Source organism: Garra rufa, chromosome 20, assembly GCF_049309525.1.
Source record: "Garra rufa chromosome 20, GarRuf1.0, whole genome shotgun sequence".
NCBI classification, from domain to species: domain Eukaryota; kingdom Metazoa; phylum Chordata; class Actinopteri; order Cypriniformes; family Cyprinidae; genus Garra; species Garra rufa.
This window is the reverse complement of record NC_133380.1, coordinates 16,054,681-16,071,349: the sequence shown is the minus strand read 5'-3', so window position 1 is coordinate 16,071,349 and position 16,669 is coordinate 16,054,681. Positions and strand designations below refer to the sequence as shown.

At 35.4% G+C, this 16,669-nt stretch overlaps 1 protein-coding gene across 2 annotated transcripts in view; it reads left to right on the top strand.

The window, feature by feature from the left end:
* unm_sa1614 (un-named sa1614) overlaps positions 1-16,669 on the top strand; it is a 55,319-nt gene that overhangs the window by 34,527 nt on the left and 4,123 nt on the right. The window contains exons 14-27 of one of the 2 annotated variants that reach the window (XM_073825707.1): positions 686-849; positions 3,792-3,925; positions 4,105-4,196; positions 7,125-7,311; positions 8,695-8,780; positions 9,206-9,321; positions 9,621-9,688; positions 12,908-13,015; positions 13,114-13,345; positions 13,418-13,600; positions 14,314-14,377; positions 15,547-15,608; positions 15,726-15,913; positions 16,427-16,549. In XM_073825707.1, the coding sequence (XP_073681808.1) occupies positions 686-849; positions 3,792-3,925; positions 4,105-4,196; positions 7,125-7,311; positions 8,695-8,780; positions 9,206-9,321; positions 9,621-9,688; positions 12,908-13,015; positions 13,114-13,345; positions 13,418-13,600; positions 14,314-14,377; positions 15,547-15,608; positions 15,726-15,913; positions 16,427-16,549 (1,807 nt within the window). Of the gene's footprint in view, positions 1-685; positions 850-3,791; positions 3,926-4,104; positions 4,197-7,124; positions 7,312-8,694; positions 8,781-9,205; positions 9,322-9,620; positions 9,689-12,907; positions 13,016-13,113; positions 13,346-13,417; positions 13,601-14,313; positions 14,378-15,546; positions 15,609-15,722; positions 15,914-16,426; positions 16,550-16,669 lie in introns of both variants that reach the window. The other variant, XM_073825706.1, reaches the window with a different exon arrangement.

Here is a 16,669-nt window from a genome sequence, read left to right as displayed (position 1 = left end):
GTCATGAACTAAAACTAACAAACCTCTGATTCTTATTTTATGGTCTCTTTAAAGAGAAATGTTTTTACTCTGCCAGACACTGATCTGTCTGAGTCTCAGTTCACCCATGTGACTGTCAGATGAGAATGTGTGGACGGCGTCAGATAGGAAAGAGCTTGTATAATTTTCAGTGCACACACACACACACCTCTCCCAATCTGACCTTTCCATGTTGACAGAGTAACACAGCCTCCTTTCTTGGAGAGAAAGAAAAATATGTAACATTTCTTCCTCAGATGTGGCTGTCTGTACGTTGATTGAAGTCCTTACCATGTCAGATCACAGCCCGGGCTTCCATCTTCAGCTAAATGTCAGAGTTGAAGAGCAGCGAGTGAAGAGATTATTGATAGTCACATTATACCGCACCTTTTCAGAAATGAATCCAGGAGAGTTTATTCACTGAGTAGAGACACACAAAGCATGTGCGCTGTTTACAGAGATTCCCTGAGCTGTGACCGAGGGCGTCTTCTTAATTGCAGATGAACTCTGATGTAACCTCTCAGAGCAGGATCATTATTAGTCACAAATGACTTTTTTGTGCATGATGCACCTGGGAATACTGATGTGATCTACATGCCTTTGATCTGAAGTTTCTTGTCGCCCTCTAATGGTTATATTTATTTTTGCACCTTGCTAAAAATATCAGGTGGATATCAGTGCTAACAAACAGTAAGCAGGAGGCTCTAAATGTGGCTCTGGATGAAAGGAGGCCAAGTGGGGAGAACAGCGTCGAGGATCTGACACGAGCCATCACTGAGGATATTCGACGCATGCCTGGAAACAATGTTTGCTGTGACTGTGGGGCCCCAGGTGCGGTTTACAGTTACATAAATGATTTTGGACCCAAAAATTAAAATTCTGTCATTAATTACTCACCCTCATGTTGTTCCAAACCTGTAAGACCTTCGTTCATCTTCGAAACACAAATTAAGATATTTTTGATGAAATCCAAGAGCTTTTTTCCAGGCCCAGAAAGGCAGTGCGCACAAAAAGTATTCTCGTAGCTTCATAAAGTTACAGTTGAACCACTGATGTCACATGGATTTTTTAAATGATGTCCTTACTGCCTTTTTAGGCCTGGAACATTTCAGTTGCATTGCTGTCTCTGCAGGATCGGAAAGCTCTCGGATTTCATCAAAAATATCTTAATTTGTGTTTCGAAGATGAACGAAGGTCTTAATGACAGCATTTTCATTTTTGGGTGAATTATCCCTAAGTATTAATGTGTTTTTTATATACAGTTGGGAGTCAAAAGTTTACATACACATTGCAGAATCTGCAAAATGTTAATTATTTTACCAAAATAAGAGGGATCATACAAAATGCATTTTATTTTTTATTTAGTGCTGACCTGAATAAGATATTTCACATAAAAGATGTTTACATATAGTCCACGAGAGAAAATAATAATTGAATTTATAAAAAAAAAAAATGACCTTGACTCTTAATACAGTGTTGTTAGCTGAATGATCCACAGCTGTTTTTTTTTGTTGTTTTTTTTAGTTATAGTTGTATATAAGTCTCTTGTTCATCCTGAACTGTTAAATCGCCTGCTGTTCTTTGGAAAAATCCTTCAGGTCCCACAAATTATTTGGTTTTTCAGCATTTTTGTGTATTTGAACCCTTTCCAACAATGACTGTATGATTTTGAGATCCATCTTTTTACACTGAGGACAACTGAGGGACTCATGCAACTATTACAGAAGGTTCAAATGCTTACTGAAGCTTCAGAAGTAAAAAAAAAAAAAATGCATTAAGAGGGGTGAAAACTTTTCAGATTTGAAGATCAGGGTAAATTTAACTCATTGTGTTTTCTGGGGAACATGTATTTTCTCTAGCTTTTGAAGGGCAGTACTAAATGAAAAAATATATATTTATGAAAAATAAGAAAAATGTACACATCCTTATTCCATTCAAAATGGAATCTTCCCTGGCTCTTAATGCGTAATTTTTTCCTTTGTAGCATCAGTAAGCTTTTTGAACCTGTAATAGTTGCATATGAGTCCCTCAGTTGTCCTCAGTGTACAAAGATGGATCTCAAAATCATACAGTCACTGCTGGAAACGGTTCAAATACACAAAAATGCTGAAAAACCAAAGAATTTGTGGGACCTAAAGGATTTTTCTGAGGAACATCGGGCAGTTTAACTGTTCAGGACAAACAAGGGACTCATGAACAGCTAAACAAACTAAAAAAAACACAAGTTGTGGATCATTCAGGTAACAACACAGTATTAAGAATCAAGTGTATGAAAACTTTTGAACAGGTTTATTTTTATAAATTCAACTATTATTTTCTCTTGTGGACTATTTGTAAACATTTTTTGTGAAATAGCTTATTCAGGTCGCACAAAATAAAAATAACATGCATTTTGTATGATCCTTCTTACTTTTGTAAAAATAATTAACATTTTGCAGATTCTGCAAGGTGTATGTAAACTTTTGACCTAACACGTCTCTTATATAATATGCTAATAATTCGATACCAGGGCACATTAATATTCAGAATAACAGTTGATCAGTATGCAGGTTTTTTTATTACCGGTTCTTCAAATTTTCCATTTTGGTTCCCCTAATCTTGAATATTTTGTTACACTTTTATTCAGTGCAATGGTATAACATTCTCAGTCATTAATAGTTTTGTTCTGTTGTGCCAGAAGATTGTAAAAATGAGATTAACCAAAAGTTAAAAGTGAGTTTGGTCTACTTTTAGCCACAAAAATCTAATGTCAAGGGTCTTAAACAATGTTTATATGATAGAGTCCTTCATATTTATTTTAACATTGCAGTTGGAATAAAACAAGGTTAGAAATGGAAACTAACCAGTTTAAACAAACGGCTGCTTTGAAAATGGGCCCTATCTGAGCACCCTGAGCTACTCCTCTGTTCATGCTGCTTTTTTCAGTGCCTGTCCATAAATCATACTTAATTAAATTAGTACTCAGTGAGTGTACATGAGGTACAGCCTGCAGGATTAACAGCCACGTTTCCTCTAAGAAATGCTAAGGATTTGGCTTGAGAGTTCAGATTTTTCTAGGCTGTACCTTTTGAACAACCTTTATTTTTATATTTTCAGTTTTCATTTTGATTTTAGTTTAATTTGTTGCATGTTAGTAATTTCATTTCATTTTTCATGTGCTTTTGTAATTATTTTTAATTTAGTAATTTTTTGTAACTTATTAATGTATCTATTTAGCTGTAATGTATTTTTATTTCACTTTCAATTCTATTTTATGTATTGAATGACCTTTGTTTTTATATTTTCATTTTTCATTTAGATTTTTGTTATTTTTATATATATTTTTTCATTAATTTAGTATTCAGTTTATGTGCTTTTGTAATTTTTTTATTATTAATTTAGTATTTAGTTTGTGCTTTTGTCTTTTGTAAATTTTATTTTTAAATTTTAATTTTATTTGAACTGAATTTATTAGCTAGCTACCAAGTCAGCATTTCAAAAGCTATTTTGCTTAAGTTTTAGTTTTTAGAATTAGTTTTAGTTGACAGTAACAACCGACCTTACACTGTGACCTTACAGTAACTTTTATGAGCTCCCCCATATTGGTTACTAGTTGTAAGATATAACATTTTAAATTTTTTACATCATGTTCTTACATCAATGACAATACTGTAATTGTAAAATGGGTAATTTTGTCAATCAGGCTGTATTTACTGCTAATAAACCTCCATTTACCCCAGTTTCTGACCGTCAGGCAGCTGATAATGTGTTTTCCTTACATTCTTTCTTTTCAGATCCATCTTGGATCTCTATAAACCTTGGAATCCTGACGTGCATCGAGTGCTCAGGGATCCATCGAGAAATGGGTGTACATTATTCACGCATTCAGTCGCTTTCTCTAGACAAACTAGGCACTTCAGAATTGCTGGTAAGGATTTAGAGTGATCACTAGATGAGCAAAATTAATTCACACACTGTTTACTGTAGCAGGTTGTCATCTTTAATGCATTCGTGTATAGTTTTTCACAGTATGACAGTATCAGCAACTTCTTCTGGTCTTAACCACTACCTGCAGATTTATGGCTCTTTCTGTCTTTTGCTCTTTAGTTGGCGAGAAACGTGGGGAATTCAGGTTTTAATGAAATTGTGGAGGCCATTCTCCCCAGTCCCTCTGTGAAGCCGTCAGCAGAGAGTGACATGTGAGTGATGAGCCGCCCTGTAATTGCTCTTCAAACGGCAGCCAAATGGTTTCAGCTCTTGGAGTCTCTGTGTCCCCATAGCACCCGGCGTCTTTAGCATTTCCCATCGCATTCGTATCACTCAATTCCCTCTCAATCATTTTTTTTTTCCCCAGCAAAAGAGCACCCTTCATGACTGGGCCAACCTTAACCTCTCTGTACACAATTAACCTGTCTGCAGATGGTGCAAAGCTTTTACATTTGTTTTAGATTGATCATTCATGAAAGTAATTTGAAAGCTCAGGAACATCTAAATTACTTTAACCTTCAAAGCGAACAGTTTGATTTACCCCGGATGTCACGATCAGCGGAAGGAAGTATAGTTGTTTACTACTCTTGCCAGCGCTATTATTAACCTCTTACATAATAACATTCATATTTATAACATAACTTCATTAGGGATGTTATATAAGAGGAAATGCTTATTCACTCCAGTGTTTATTTATTCTGAAATCATATTCTGCCATCACCGCCTGACGATATTGTTTTAGTAGATTTTCCTTTGTAGACTTTCCATGTTTAGATATCAACATCATATATTCCATATTTGACAGCTTTGTGAGGGAAAGTTTTACTTATGTGAAGAGATTAGCCAATATTAAACAATTATGGACCGCATTTACTCATTCACATCTTAGATGTTTATTAAGGTCCTTCTATTATCTATTAAAACCCACAATGATGTTTAAAATATTAGTAAGCTTAATATATACAGTGGGTACGGAAAGTATTCAGACCCCCTTAAATGTTTCACTCTTTGTTATATTGCAGCCATTTGCTGAAATCATTTAAGTTCATTTTTTTTCTCATAAATGTACACACAGCACCCCATATTGGCAGAAAAACACAGAATTGTTGACATTTTTGCAGATTTATTAAAAAAGAAAAACTGAAATATCACATGGTCCTAAGTATTCAGACCCTTTGCTGTGACACTCATATATTTAACTCAGGTGCTGTCCATTTCTTCTGATCATCCTTGAGGTGGTTCTACACCTTCATTTGAGTCCAGCTGTGTTTGATTATACTGATTGGACTTGATTAGGAAAGCCACACACCTGTCTATATAAGTCCTTACAGCTCACAGTGCATGTCAGAGCAAATGAGAATCATGAGGTCAAAGGAACTGCCTGAAGAGCTCAGACACAGAATTGTGGCAAGGCACAGATCTGGCCAAGGTTACAAAAAAATTTCTACTGCACTTAAGGTTCCTAAGAGCACAGTGGCCTCCATAATCCTTAAATGGAAGACGTTTGGGACGACCAGAACCCTTCCTAGAGCTGGCCGTCCGGCCAAACTGAGCTATCGGGGGAGAAGAGCCTTGGTGAGTGAGGTAAAGAAGAACCCAAAGATCACGCAGTCGGGAGATGGGAGAAAGTTGTAGAAAGTCAACCATCACTGCAGCCCTCCACCAGTCGGGGCTTTATGGCAGAGTGGCCTGACGGAAGCCTCTCCTCGGTGCAAGACACATGAAAGCCCGCATGGAGTATGCTAAAAAACACCTGAAGGACTCCAAGATGGTGAGAAATAAGATTCTCTGGTCTGATGAGACCAAGATAGAACTTTTTGGCCTTAATTCTAAACCGCATGTGTGGAGAAAACCAGGCACTGCTCATCACCTGTCCAATACAGTCCCAACAGTGAAGCACGGTGGTGGCAGCATCATGCTGTGGGGGTGTTTTTCAGCTGCAGGGACAGGACGACTGGTTGCAATCGAGGGAAAGATGAATGCGGCCAAGTACAGGGATATCCTGGACGAAAACCTTCTCCAGAGTGCTCAGGACCTCAGACTGGGCCGAAGGTTTACCTTCCAACAAGAAAGAGGATCTGCAAGGAGGAATGGCAGAGGATCCCCAAATCCAAGTGTGAAAAACTTGTTGCATCTTTCCCAAAAAGACTCATAGCTGTATTATATCAAAAGGGTGCTTCTACTAAATACTGAGCAAAGGGTCTGAATACTTAGGACCATGTGATATTTCAGTTTTTCTTTTTTAATAAATCTGCAAAAATGTCAACAATTCTGTGTTTTTCTGTCAATATGGGGTGCTGTGTGTACATTAATGAGGAAAAAATGAACTTAAATGATTTCAGCAAATGGCTGCAATATAACAAAGAGTGAAACATTTAAGGGGGTCTGAATACTTTCCGTACCCACTGTATAAAATCACCATTTATCGGGTACTTTCAACTGGGAGGTGGCTGTCCCAAACCCTAACCCCTTAATCTCATGAAAATGGTCTGTTACTATGTTAATGCTGAAAACAGTCAAAAAACAGCATTTATTTGAAATAGATATCTTTTGTAACATTACAGATGTCTGTACTGTAACTTTTGATCAACTTAATAAGTCCTTGTGGAATACAAGTACCAATTTCTTTCAAAGAATAAACAAAAACCGGTAGTTGTAAGACTTAAAGCTACAGTAGCAAAATATCCTGTGCAAATTTAAGAGTCATAGAGAGGGTGCAAATTATCATGTAAAACTAAATAACAGCTGTTTTGGTGCAAAAATCCTTGGATTTTTGATTAACATAACTGATTTGACTTCAGGCGTACACAAAACATGCATTAAAAGCATGGCCCCTTTAAGAGCTCTCGCAGCTGGTGTCTGCTGGTGTCTGTCTCAAGGCTGGATTCTTTCCTAATGGTAGTCTCTGTAGTATTTCATCCCACATCTGTCCAACACGGTACCCGGAAAAGCAGTCGCACTAATGAGAGCGCCAGTTATGTTGTCTCTTACCATCTGTGGCTTGTAATGAGCTAGTAGACATTACAGAGATGTTCATTTTCACAACTTCACTGGACGAAAAACAAAAACACATTTTATTTGGTATTGGACATCTGTTAATTCACACTGCCATTTTTGTAACCAGTAGTTGTTATTGCCAGGGTCATGCGTAAGGACTTCATACTCTCAAAATATATGGAGTGGCAGTTTGCACAGCGTAGCGGTGGCTCACCGGAAACAAAACGCAAATATCTGCAGGACGCTGTGCGCAGTCGGGACGTCTTTAGCCTCTTACAGCTATACGCTGAGAGAATGGACTTCAGCCTGCCACTGCCATGCCCCCTTCAGGTCAGCAAACATGTCTTCACTCTAAAAAATACTGGATGAAATCTGGACTAACTCAGCGACTGGGTTGTTTTGACCTAGCAGTTAGGTTAAATGTTTAACCCAACCTTCTGGGTAGTTTTATTTAACGCAATTATTGCTTAAAAATTACTACATTTCTTGCTTGCAATGAACCCAAATTCAGTTGAAAATTAACATTCAATAACATGTTCAATAAATGAAAGTTGAATAAATAATAAGTAAATAAATTAAACAGATAAATTTACAGATAATTTACTCACCCCCTTGTCATTTAAGATGTTCATGTCTTTCTTTCTTCAGTCGTAAAGAAATTATGATTTCTCCATATAATGGACTTCTATGGAGCTCATGAGTTTTAACTTCCAAAATGCAGTTTAAATGCAGCTTTAAAGGGCTCTTAACAAAAAAAGCCATGGAAGATGGGTCTTATCAAGCAGAACGATCAGTTATTTAAAAAAAAAAAAAGAAAATTTATACACTTTTTAACCACAAATGCTCATCTCACATCACTATTTTACCTTTTTTGTAAAGGGCATTTGACCTTCATTGCACATTCACTTCTGCAGCGATGTAAGGCAATTTTGAAGTTGGAGGATAAAATGAGATGGGAGTTTTTCAACATACAGTACCTTAAATGTATTGAACCAGATTGCACAGAGTAAGCATGCGCATCACAGAGCTAGGCAGTATGAGCATTTGAGGTTAAAAAGTATATAAATTGTTTTTTTTTTTTAAATAACCAATCGTTTCGCTAGATAAAGTCCTTCTTCCTTGGCTCAGAGCCCTTTGAAACTGCATTTAAACTGCATTTTGGAAGTTCAAACTCACTGGCACCATAAAAGTCCTCCATATGGGAAAATTCCTAAAATGTTTTCCTCAAAAAACATAGTTTCATCTGGGATGACAAGGGGGTGAGCAGATTATCTGAAAAGTTTTTTTCTGGAAGTGAACTAATAAACTAATGTGTTTGATTTTAAGCCAGCCATATAGTAATTTTGTATGGTTGAGTTAAATCCAGCATTTTTATACTTAAAAATGAACATCTGTCAGCATTTACTGTACCCTATATCGTTCCAAACCTATATAACTTACTATCTGCAGAACTCAAAAAAGAAGAATTTTGGTAAACAAACAGTTCTATTCCCGTTGATTTCCATTGTATTTTTGTCCATACGATGGAAGTCAATGGGAACCAAAACTGTTTAATAAACTGAACATTTTCAAAGTGTCTTTTTTATGTTCCTTAGAAGAAAGAAAGTCATATAGGGTTGGAACGACATCAGGGTGAGTGAATGTAGAGAGAACAGTACTTTTAGATCTTGGGAAGTCCTTGTTTATTATCTTAATTGCTTTATGTTTCAACAGGAAAAGGGGGAAACTGCACTACACCTAGCCGTCCTTTTGTCTGACAGGACTTCGCTCCATGTGGCAGACTTCCTGTTCCACAACTGGTCAGTTAGGAAAATAAGCGGTAACACTTTACAATAAGGTTCATTAGTTAAACATTAGTTAATGTATTAACTAACATGAACTAACCATGAGCAATACATTTGTTACTGTATTTACTAATCTTTATTAACATTAGTTAACAGAAATACAGTTGTTCATTGTTTGTTCATGTTAGTTCACACTGCATTAACTAATGTTAACAAAATTTTAATAACGTATTAGTAAATGTTGAAATTAACATTAACAAAGATTAATAAATGCTGTATAAGCGCAGTTCATTCTTAGTTCATGTTAACTAATGTGGTTAATTAATGTTAACTAATGAACCTTATTGTAAAGTGTTACCAAATAAGCATTGTTATTCTGAAGCATTCAGATATGGATTATATTCATCATAACTGCCTTTCCTCTTTGTCATCTGTTTTAGTAATAATGTGGATGCTCAGACTATGAAGGGAAACACTGCAGTGCATTACTGCTGTCAGCACAACAAAACCGAGTGCCTTAAACTTCTGCTCAGAGCCAAGGCCAACACACATATCAGTGAGTTGGGCCTTCAAACCCTAAAACCACAAAGACATTTTTTGCATTGAGCTGTTTTATGCTTGATCATTTGTCCAGTTGTCTCTGTTGTAACATCAAAAATATTAGACACTTCAGCTTTAATATTAATTGATTAATTGATGATATATAGGGGTTTGTCAGCATCTTATCAGTCTTTGTTAAAAGAATGAGGCACATCGTGTTCTTTCGATGGCTGGTTTGGCTGTTGGCTCATTCGTCAGGAGTTATTACAGAGCAGGATGATCATTGTGCTGATGATAATTGCTGTTCTGTGATAGAGAATGATAATGGAGAGACGGGACTGGACATGGCTCGCAGACTGAAGCACACGCTGTGTGAAGAGCTGGTGAGACAAAAAGCTTTTCAGCAGTAACTTGTTAAAGCAAGTCTTTATTAGTAGGGTATTCATGTGGGTGTAACCTGTACATTTCACTTTTATTGAACCAAAGGTTCAAAAGTGCTGTACACTTCAGCTACATCATGGTCATGGTCTTTTATGTAAGTGGGGTTTCCACACCTTTTAGGCAAAGTATTTCAATACAATTTTCAATTTGCTTGTGCAAAACACTTTTGCTGCTATTGAGGTAAATATAAGTAAGGTTAGGGAAAGGTTTGATGGTGTAAGGGTGGGTTAAAATGTAAGGGATGGGTCAACATTGTAATTATAAATGTAATTACAGAAATGAATTATTAAATGTAAGTACTTAGTAGTTAAGGCCACCTAATATCCAGCTTTTTCTTCCTGGTAAGTTGTTTTAGCTATACAATACAGTTCATTTTGCTCTATGATGCTGCAAATGGGTGTGTCTTACCATATTATTTTAATGTATTATCTTAATTATGAGCACACTGGATTGTAGTGCAAACAATTTTACCGTTTACTGCATGTTGTTATTCTTCTCGTTATTTCCCTATAGCGATTAATTAACCGGAAGTCTTGCCCATAGGCTTACTTTTGAAAAAAAGTGGATAAAGTGGGACCATTTTTTAGAGGAATAATAATATTTTTCATGACATTTCCATGCCTGGAAATCACAATGGAAAGTAATATATTTTTAATTTAACAATATAATTCAATATTTAGTATAGCTTGAAAATTTTATTTATAAACCATACGCTACCACTCAAAGCTAATTCAAATAAAGTTTAAATGTTTTGAGAAAAAAGTCAAAATTACGAGAATAAAGTCAAAATGTTTCGAGAATAAAGTCGAAATGTTTCGAGAATAAAGTCGAAATGTTTCGAGAATAAAGTCGAGATGTTTTGAAATTAAAGTCGAAATGTTTCGAGAATAAATAAAGTTGAGATGTTTTGAAATTAAAGTCGAAATGTTTTGAGAATAAATTTGAAATGTTTCGAGAATAAAGTTGAGATGTTTTGAAATTAAAGTCGAAATGTTTCGAGAATAAATAAAGTCGAGATGTTTTGAAATTAAAGTCGAAATGTTTCGAGAATACATTTGAAATGTTTCGAGAATAAAGTCGAGATGTTTTGAAATTAAAGTCGAAATGTTATGAGAATAAAGTCTAAATATTTTGAGAATGAAGTTGAAAAGTTTTGAGAATAAAGTCGAAATGTTTCAAGAATAAAGTTGAAATTACGAGAATAAAGTCAAAATATTTCAAGAATAAAGTCGTAATATTTTGAGAATAAAGTCAAAATGTTTTAAGAAAAAAGTCAAAATGTTTTGAGAGTAAAGTCGAAGTTATGAGAATAAAGTCGAAATGTTTCGAGAATAAATAAAGTTGAGATGTTTTGAAATTAAAGTCGAAATGTTTTGAGAATAAATTTGAAATGTTTCGAGAATAAAGTTGAGATGTTTTGAAATTAAAGTCGAAATGTTTCGAGAATAAATAAAGTCGAGATGTTTTGAAATTAAAGTCGAAATGTTTCGAGAATAAATTTGAAATGTTTCGAGAATAAAGTCGAGATGTTTTGAAATTAAAGTCGAAATGTTTTGAGAATAAAGTCTAAATATTTTGAGAATGAAGTTGAAAAGTTTTGAGAATAAAGTCGAAATGTTTCAAGAATAAAGTTGAAATTACGAGAATAAAGTCAAAATATTTCAAGAATAAAGTCGTAATATTTTGAGAATAAAGTCAAAATGTTTTAAGAAAAAAGTCAAAATGTTTTGAGAGTAAAGTCGAAGTTACGAGAATAAAGTCGAAATGTTTCGAGAATAAAGTCAAAGTTACGAGAATAAAGTCAAATGTTTCCAGAATGAAGTCGTAATATTTTGAGAATAAAGTTGAAATGTTTCGAGAATAAAGTCGAAATGTTTCGAGAACAAAGTCAAAATGTTTTAAGAATAAAGTCGAAATGTTTTGAGAATAAAGAGAAAATATTATGAGAATAAAATCAAAATGTTTTGAGCATAAAGTCGAAATTACGAGAATTAAGGTTATAATATTTTGAGAGTATAGCACCTTGCGCATGCAAATGGCCTGGATTGGGAGCACCGGGAGAAGTTGCCAGGCCACCGGAATTTATTTGAATATGTGGGATTATTAGCAAACATCATACCCATACTCGCAGGGACGATACGCTTGGAAAAAATATTTAACATCTTCGATTTCATTTATTAGGCCTATTTGTAGTAAAAAGCTGACACTTTGGAAAATCTCCCATTGCTTCCATTCCAGGCCATTTGCATGTGCAATAGGCTAGATTATACTCCCACAATATTATAACTTTAATCTCGTAATTGCTACAAATTATTTCTCGTAATTTTGACTTTATTCTCAAAATATTTCGACTTTATTCTTGAAACATTCCGACTTTATTCTCTAAATATTTTGACTTTATTCTCACAATATTTTGACTTTATTCTCAAAATATTATGATTGGTAATCTTAACATTTTTTTTAATGTGGCACTAAAATGCTGTCATAAAAAAAGTAATATTGTGAAATATTTTTACAATTTAAAAAAAAATGACTTTTATATTTAGGTTTACTGTTTTCTATTTTTATTTATAATATATTTCAAAATGTAATTTATATGTAATGTAATTTATATATATATTTCAGAAATCACTCTAATATTCTGATTTGATTCTCAAGAAACATTTCTTATTTTTATCAAGGTTGAAAACAGTTGTTCTTTGTTATTTAATTTAATTTAAACACAGCGAAAAAAAACTATTAATTCATTTAGAAAACATAACAAAACAAACCTTTTTTCAATATATATATTTTTAAAGATATACTCTAAATATTTCATTGACTAGAGTGCTTGTGTAATGCTTGCAAGCAATCCACCACAATCATCCTGTTGAATTAACATCCAGTATGATTCATCGTTCTGCAATATTACCAGCTAATAATTATTTCCTAAAGGACACCGACCTGAAGGGAGAGGCGGTTCAAATCGCATTTAAATCTCAACTAATTATTTTGGCCTAGAGACATTTGTAGACTAATAGGAGTAATTGTTTAAACATATTCCAAGGAGTGTTACTACATACAAATAAAAAATACCCCAGCAATCTTTACAAATTGATCATTAAAAATATATTATCCAATAATTACAAACACCTAGACATGTAACGGTGTGTCATTTTCAGATCCACCAATCACAGAACAACCAGTTCAACATGCATGTGCATGTGGAATATGAGTGGAGACTTCGGCAAGATGACCTTTACGAGAGTGATGATGACCTAGAAGACAAGGTAACAACAGAATAGACTTGCATATAGTGCTAATAAAGGATATAACATTATGTATGTGTATCATGCAAATCATTGTCCGATGTCTAACATATTTGTAGATGGGTCCAGTGAAGAAGGAGCGCTTAGGACGTCCCTTCAGCTTGTATCACAGTAGCTCCGTCTCTCACAGTGGAGGAGGGTTGTTCAACGTGGGTCGGAGACTGGCAATGGCCCGGGGAGAAAACCGGAGGGAGGTGTACGCCAGTCCCAACTCTCAGACACGCAGTCTTGACAGTCCACCTCCGCCACCGCCTTCATCGCCCGCACCGCCACTGCCACCTCGAGTCAGAGGTGAGAAACTTCTCATGTCCTTTGTTCTATTTTTTTCTACAGTCTTGTTTACTCTCCTCATGTCCTTTCCAGCTCCAAACATCCCCCCTCCTCCCCCTCCCATGAGCTCACCTGATGGCTGGACGTCCCATGAAGTGAGCAGCAGTAAGAAACGAACCCCTCCTCCCCCTCTTATCATCCGACACAAGCGCACATACTCAGAGCCCGCCCCTCAGGTGCCCCCCAGCCCCCACTCGACACGACAGGGACCAACAGGTACGTTACAGACCTGGAATGAACCATATTAGGAATTCTGGAATTCTTTACGATTTACTCACCCTCATGTCTTCAAAGATGTTCATGCCTTTCTTTCCTAAGTCGAAAAGAAATTAAGGTTTTTTTAAGGAAAACATTCCAGGATTTTGCTCCATAGTGGACTTCAATTGGGATCAATGGGGTGAAGGTCCAAATTGCAGTTTCAGTGCAGCTTCAAAGGGCTCTACACGATCCCAGATTAGGAAAAAGGGTCTTATCTTGTGAAACAATCAATCATTTTCTAAAAAACTAAACATTTATCTACTTTTTACCCGTGTAGGTAGGGTAGGGTGAAAAACTCCATCTCATTTTCTCCTTCAACTTCAAAATCGTCCAACATCGTTGTTTTACCTTTTTTTGTAAAGGGTGTTTGACTTTCTTTGCACGTTCGCTTCCTAGTGTACTTCCTAGTGCAAAATGAGCATTTGAGGTTAAAAAGTATATACATTTCTATTTTTTTTTAGAAAATGTTTTCATGTAGAGCCCTTTGAAACTGCATTTGCACCTTCAACACGTTGAGTCCGATGAAGTCCACTATATGGAGAAAAATCCTAGAATGTTTTCCTCAAAGTCCTTAATTTCTTTTCAGCTGAAGAGAGAAAGACATGAATATATTGGATACAAGTACAAGTTAAAACTTCTAAAAATATGTTTTCTTACTTTTTTGTGTATAGATTATGGAGTACCTGCAGGTTCAAGAAGCTTTGGTGGTCCAGACTCACCTTTCCAGAAGTGTGTGTAAGTGCTTTTTGGAGTCACAAATGCTGACCTCTCTTCGCTATTTGCTGAAATACCCAAAAAACAACAGTATGTTTTAATTTAAAGCAGGCAAATAATCTTTTAGCAAATTAAAGGTACTTAGGAAACTGCCAAATGTGTGGAAAAATTGGGTTTTGGCAAGTAAAGGAACAAATTACTTACAGAATTACTTACTTGGCAGGGGTTTTACTGGGAACTGTAATATTAAACATAAATAATCATTATTAAACCTGAAATACATACACTACCATTGAAAACATTTGGGGTATGTAGGTTTTTTCTACATTTATAAAGACCGTTATGCTGGCTGAATTTATTTATTTTAATTACAAATACTATTTTTTTCTCAATTTTATTTTTACCAAATGTTTTCCATAAATTTTCTGGATTGTATTTTAATGGTTTCATTAAATTTATTGTGTTTGTTGGTGCTGATAGCCTTGTGGGCAGCGCACCGACATACAGCGCCATTGTGCTCCGGGTGTCCCGTGTTGGAATCTCAAATTCTGATAAAAATGCCAAAAAAAAAAAAAAAAATTATTTTTATTTTTTCTCCAGAAATACTGTGTTGTGCATTTACATTTTTTCTCATAAAAAATTCTGGTAAATATTTGTTCTGCTAAATATTCCTTACATTTTTAAAAAAATATATTTTTATTATTAGTAGAAGCAGTATAACTTTTACCTTTCACAAAGAAAATTTGGATTAAAAATATAACAAATCTCACACATTACACTTTTGTGATACATATTGTTAAAAATGTTATTGTTATAAATTTACCTCTGAAAAAAAAATGTAATAAAATAGCAAAAAAATATATTTACAATGTAGATGTAAGCAAAATCTTAATAGGTCAAAAAACCCTTCTAATTAAATTATTATTACTGTGTATGTTCCAAAACTTTCTAAAAATACAATATGAGATTTAACTAACCTTGGATATTATACAATTTGCATACATACTATTTATTACTATTTAAAAGACATTTTTAAGATGTTTCCAACTCTAACCCATATACAAACCATCTACTAAAGAACCTACTGTGCTACACTGTCATGATTACAGTTTTACAGTAAACTGCATTTTTTTATATAGAGTAGAGTGCAAAACAATACAGTTTACTGATTGAATGACTTTCTATTTCAGTTCAGGGTCTCCCAAATACACCACGTCCACTCTCAACTCCTTATCTGAGCTACCAGAACGAGGTAATACTTTAACTGTCCGGTTATCTTTCCACTCATATTGTTTTCATTTAAGTTGTTGTGCTTATCACGGCTCATGGGTTTTGTTACAATGTGTCGTGCTGTAATCTTTCTCAGCAGGCTTTCGAGCAGATGGGGAGAGCAGCTCGTCTCACTTTCTCTACCAAACCCCACAGCCTGTCAGCAGTGGCGGGCGGCACACCCCGGGCCTGTCCCCCACCTCCCCACGCTGCTTCAGCCTGGAGGCTAACGGAAGCTCCTCTTCCTCCTGCCACACTGCTCCTCACCCACTGCCCAGAAAAACTCTGGTGAGAACAAAACTTGCTCACACAGTCATTTTTCTCTGAGATGAAGAAAATCTAAGCATCTCATTTACAGAATTCATTTAATTTACGCTCACCAAGGCTGCATTTACTTGATCAAAAATGCAGTTGAAACAGTAACATTTTTCTAAGCTGAATGTTCAACAGCCAGTCTTTAGTGTCACATGATCCTTCTAGAAATCATTGTGTTTTGCTTCTCACTTCACCTTCACCAGCTGTTTTACATCAGTCAATCTACCAGAAACAAACCAGCTTAAACCAGACCGTATCCACATGGGAATTGATGCTGGTCTGAGCTGGTTTTCTCTGCAGGGTCTGAAGGAATGCTGTTTTATTTTATTTGTCTTTGGCTCTTGGCAAGACATAGAGTGGTGCAGGCGTTCCTTGACATGTTCCTCATACTTGTGGTCTTCCATCAACACATTCATTCTAAAGAAAATCAACAATGGTTAGACGCCACATGATAGAGTTTTTGCAACTTTGTGTTTTTGTGTTCAGATGAAGTCGAAGCTGAAGCGTGTTAAAGCCATGTATGACTGTGTGGCGGATCATCACGATGAGCTCACCTTCAACGAGGGTGAGGTTCTGGTGGTACTCGGAGAGGAGGATGCTGATTGGTGGGTGAGTATTAGAATTAACAAACAGTTACTTTGAGATCAGGAGGTTGAGAGACATGACACTAAGAAAATTCATTTCCTGGGATGATAGTAGACATTATATATAAAAAAAAAATCATTAGCA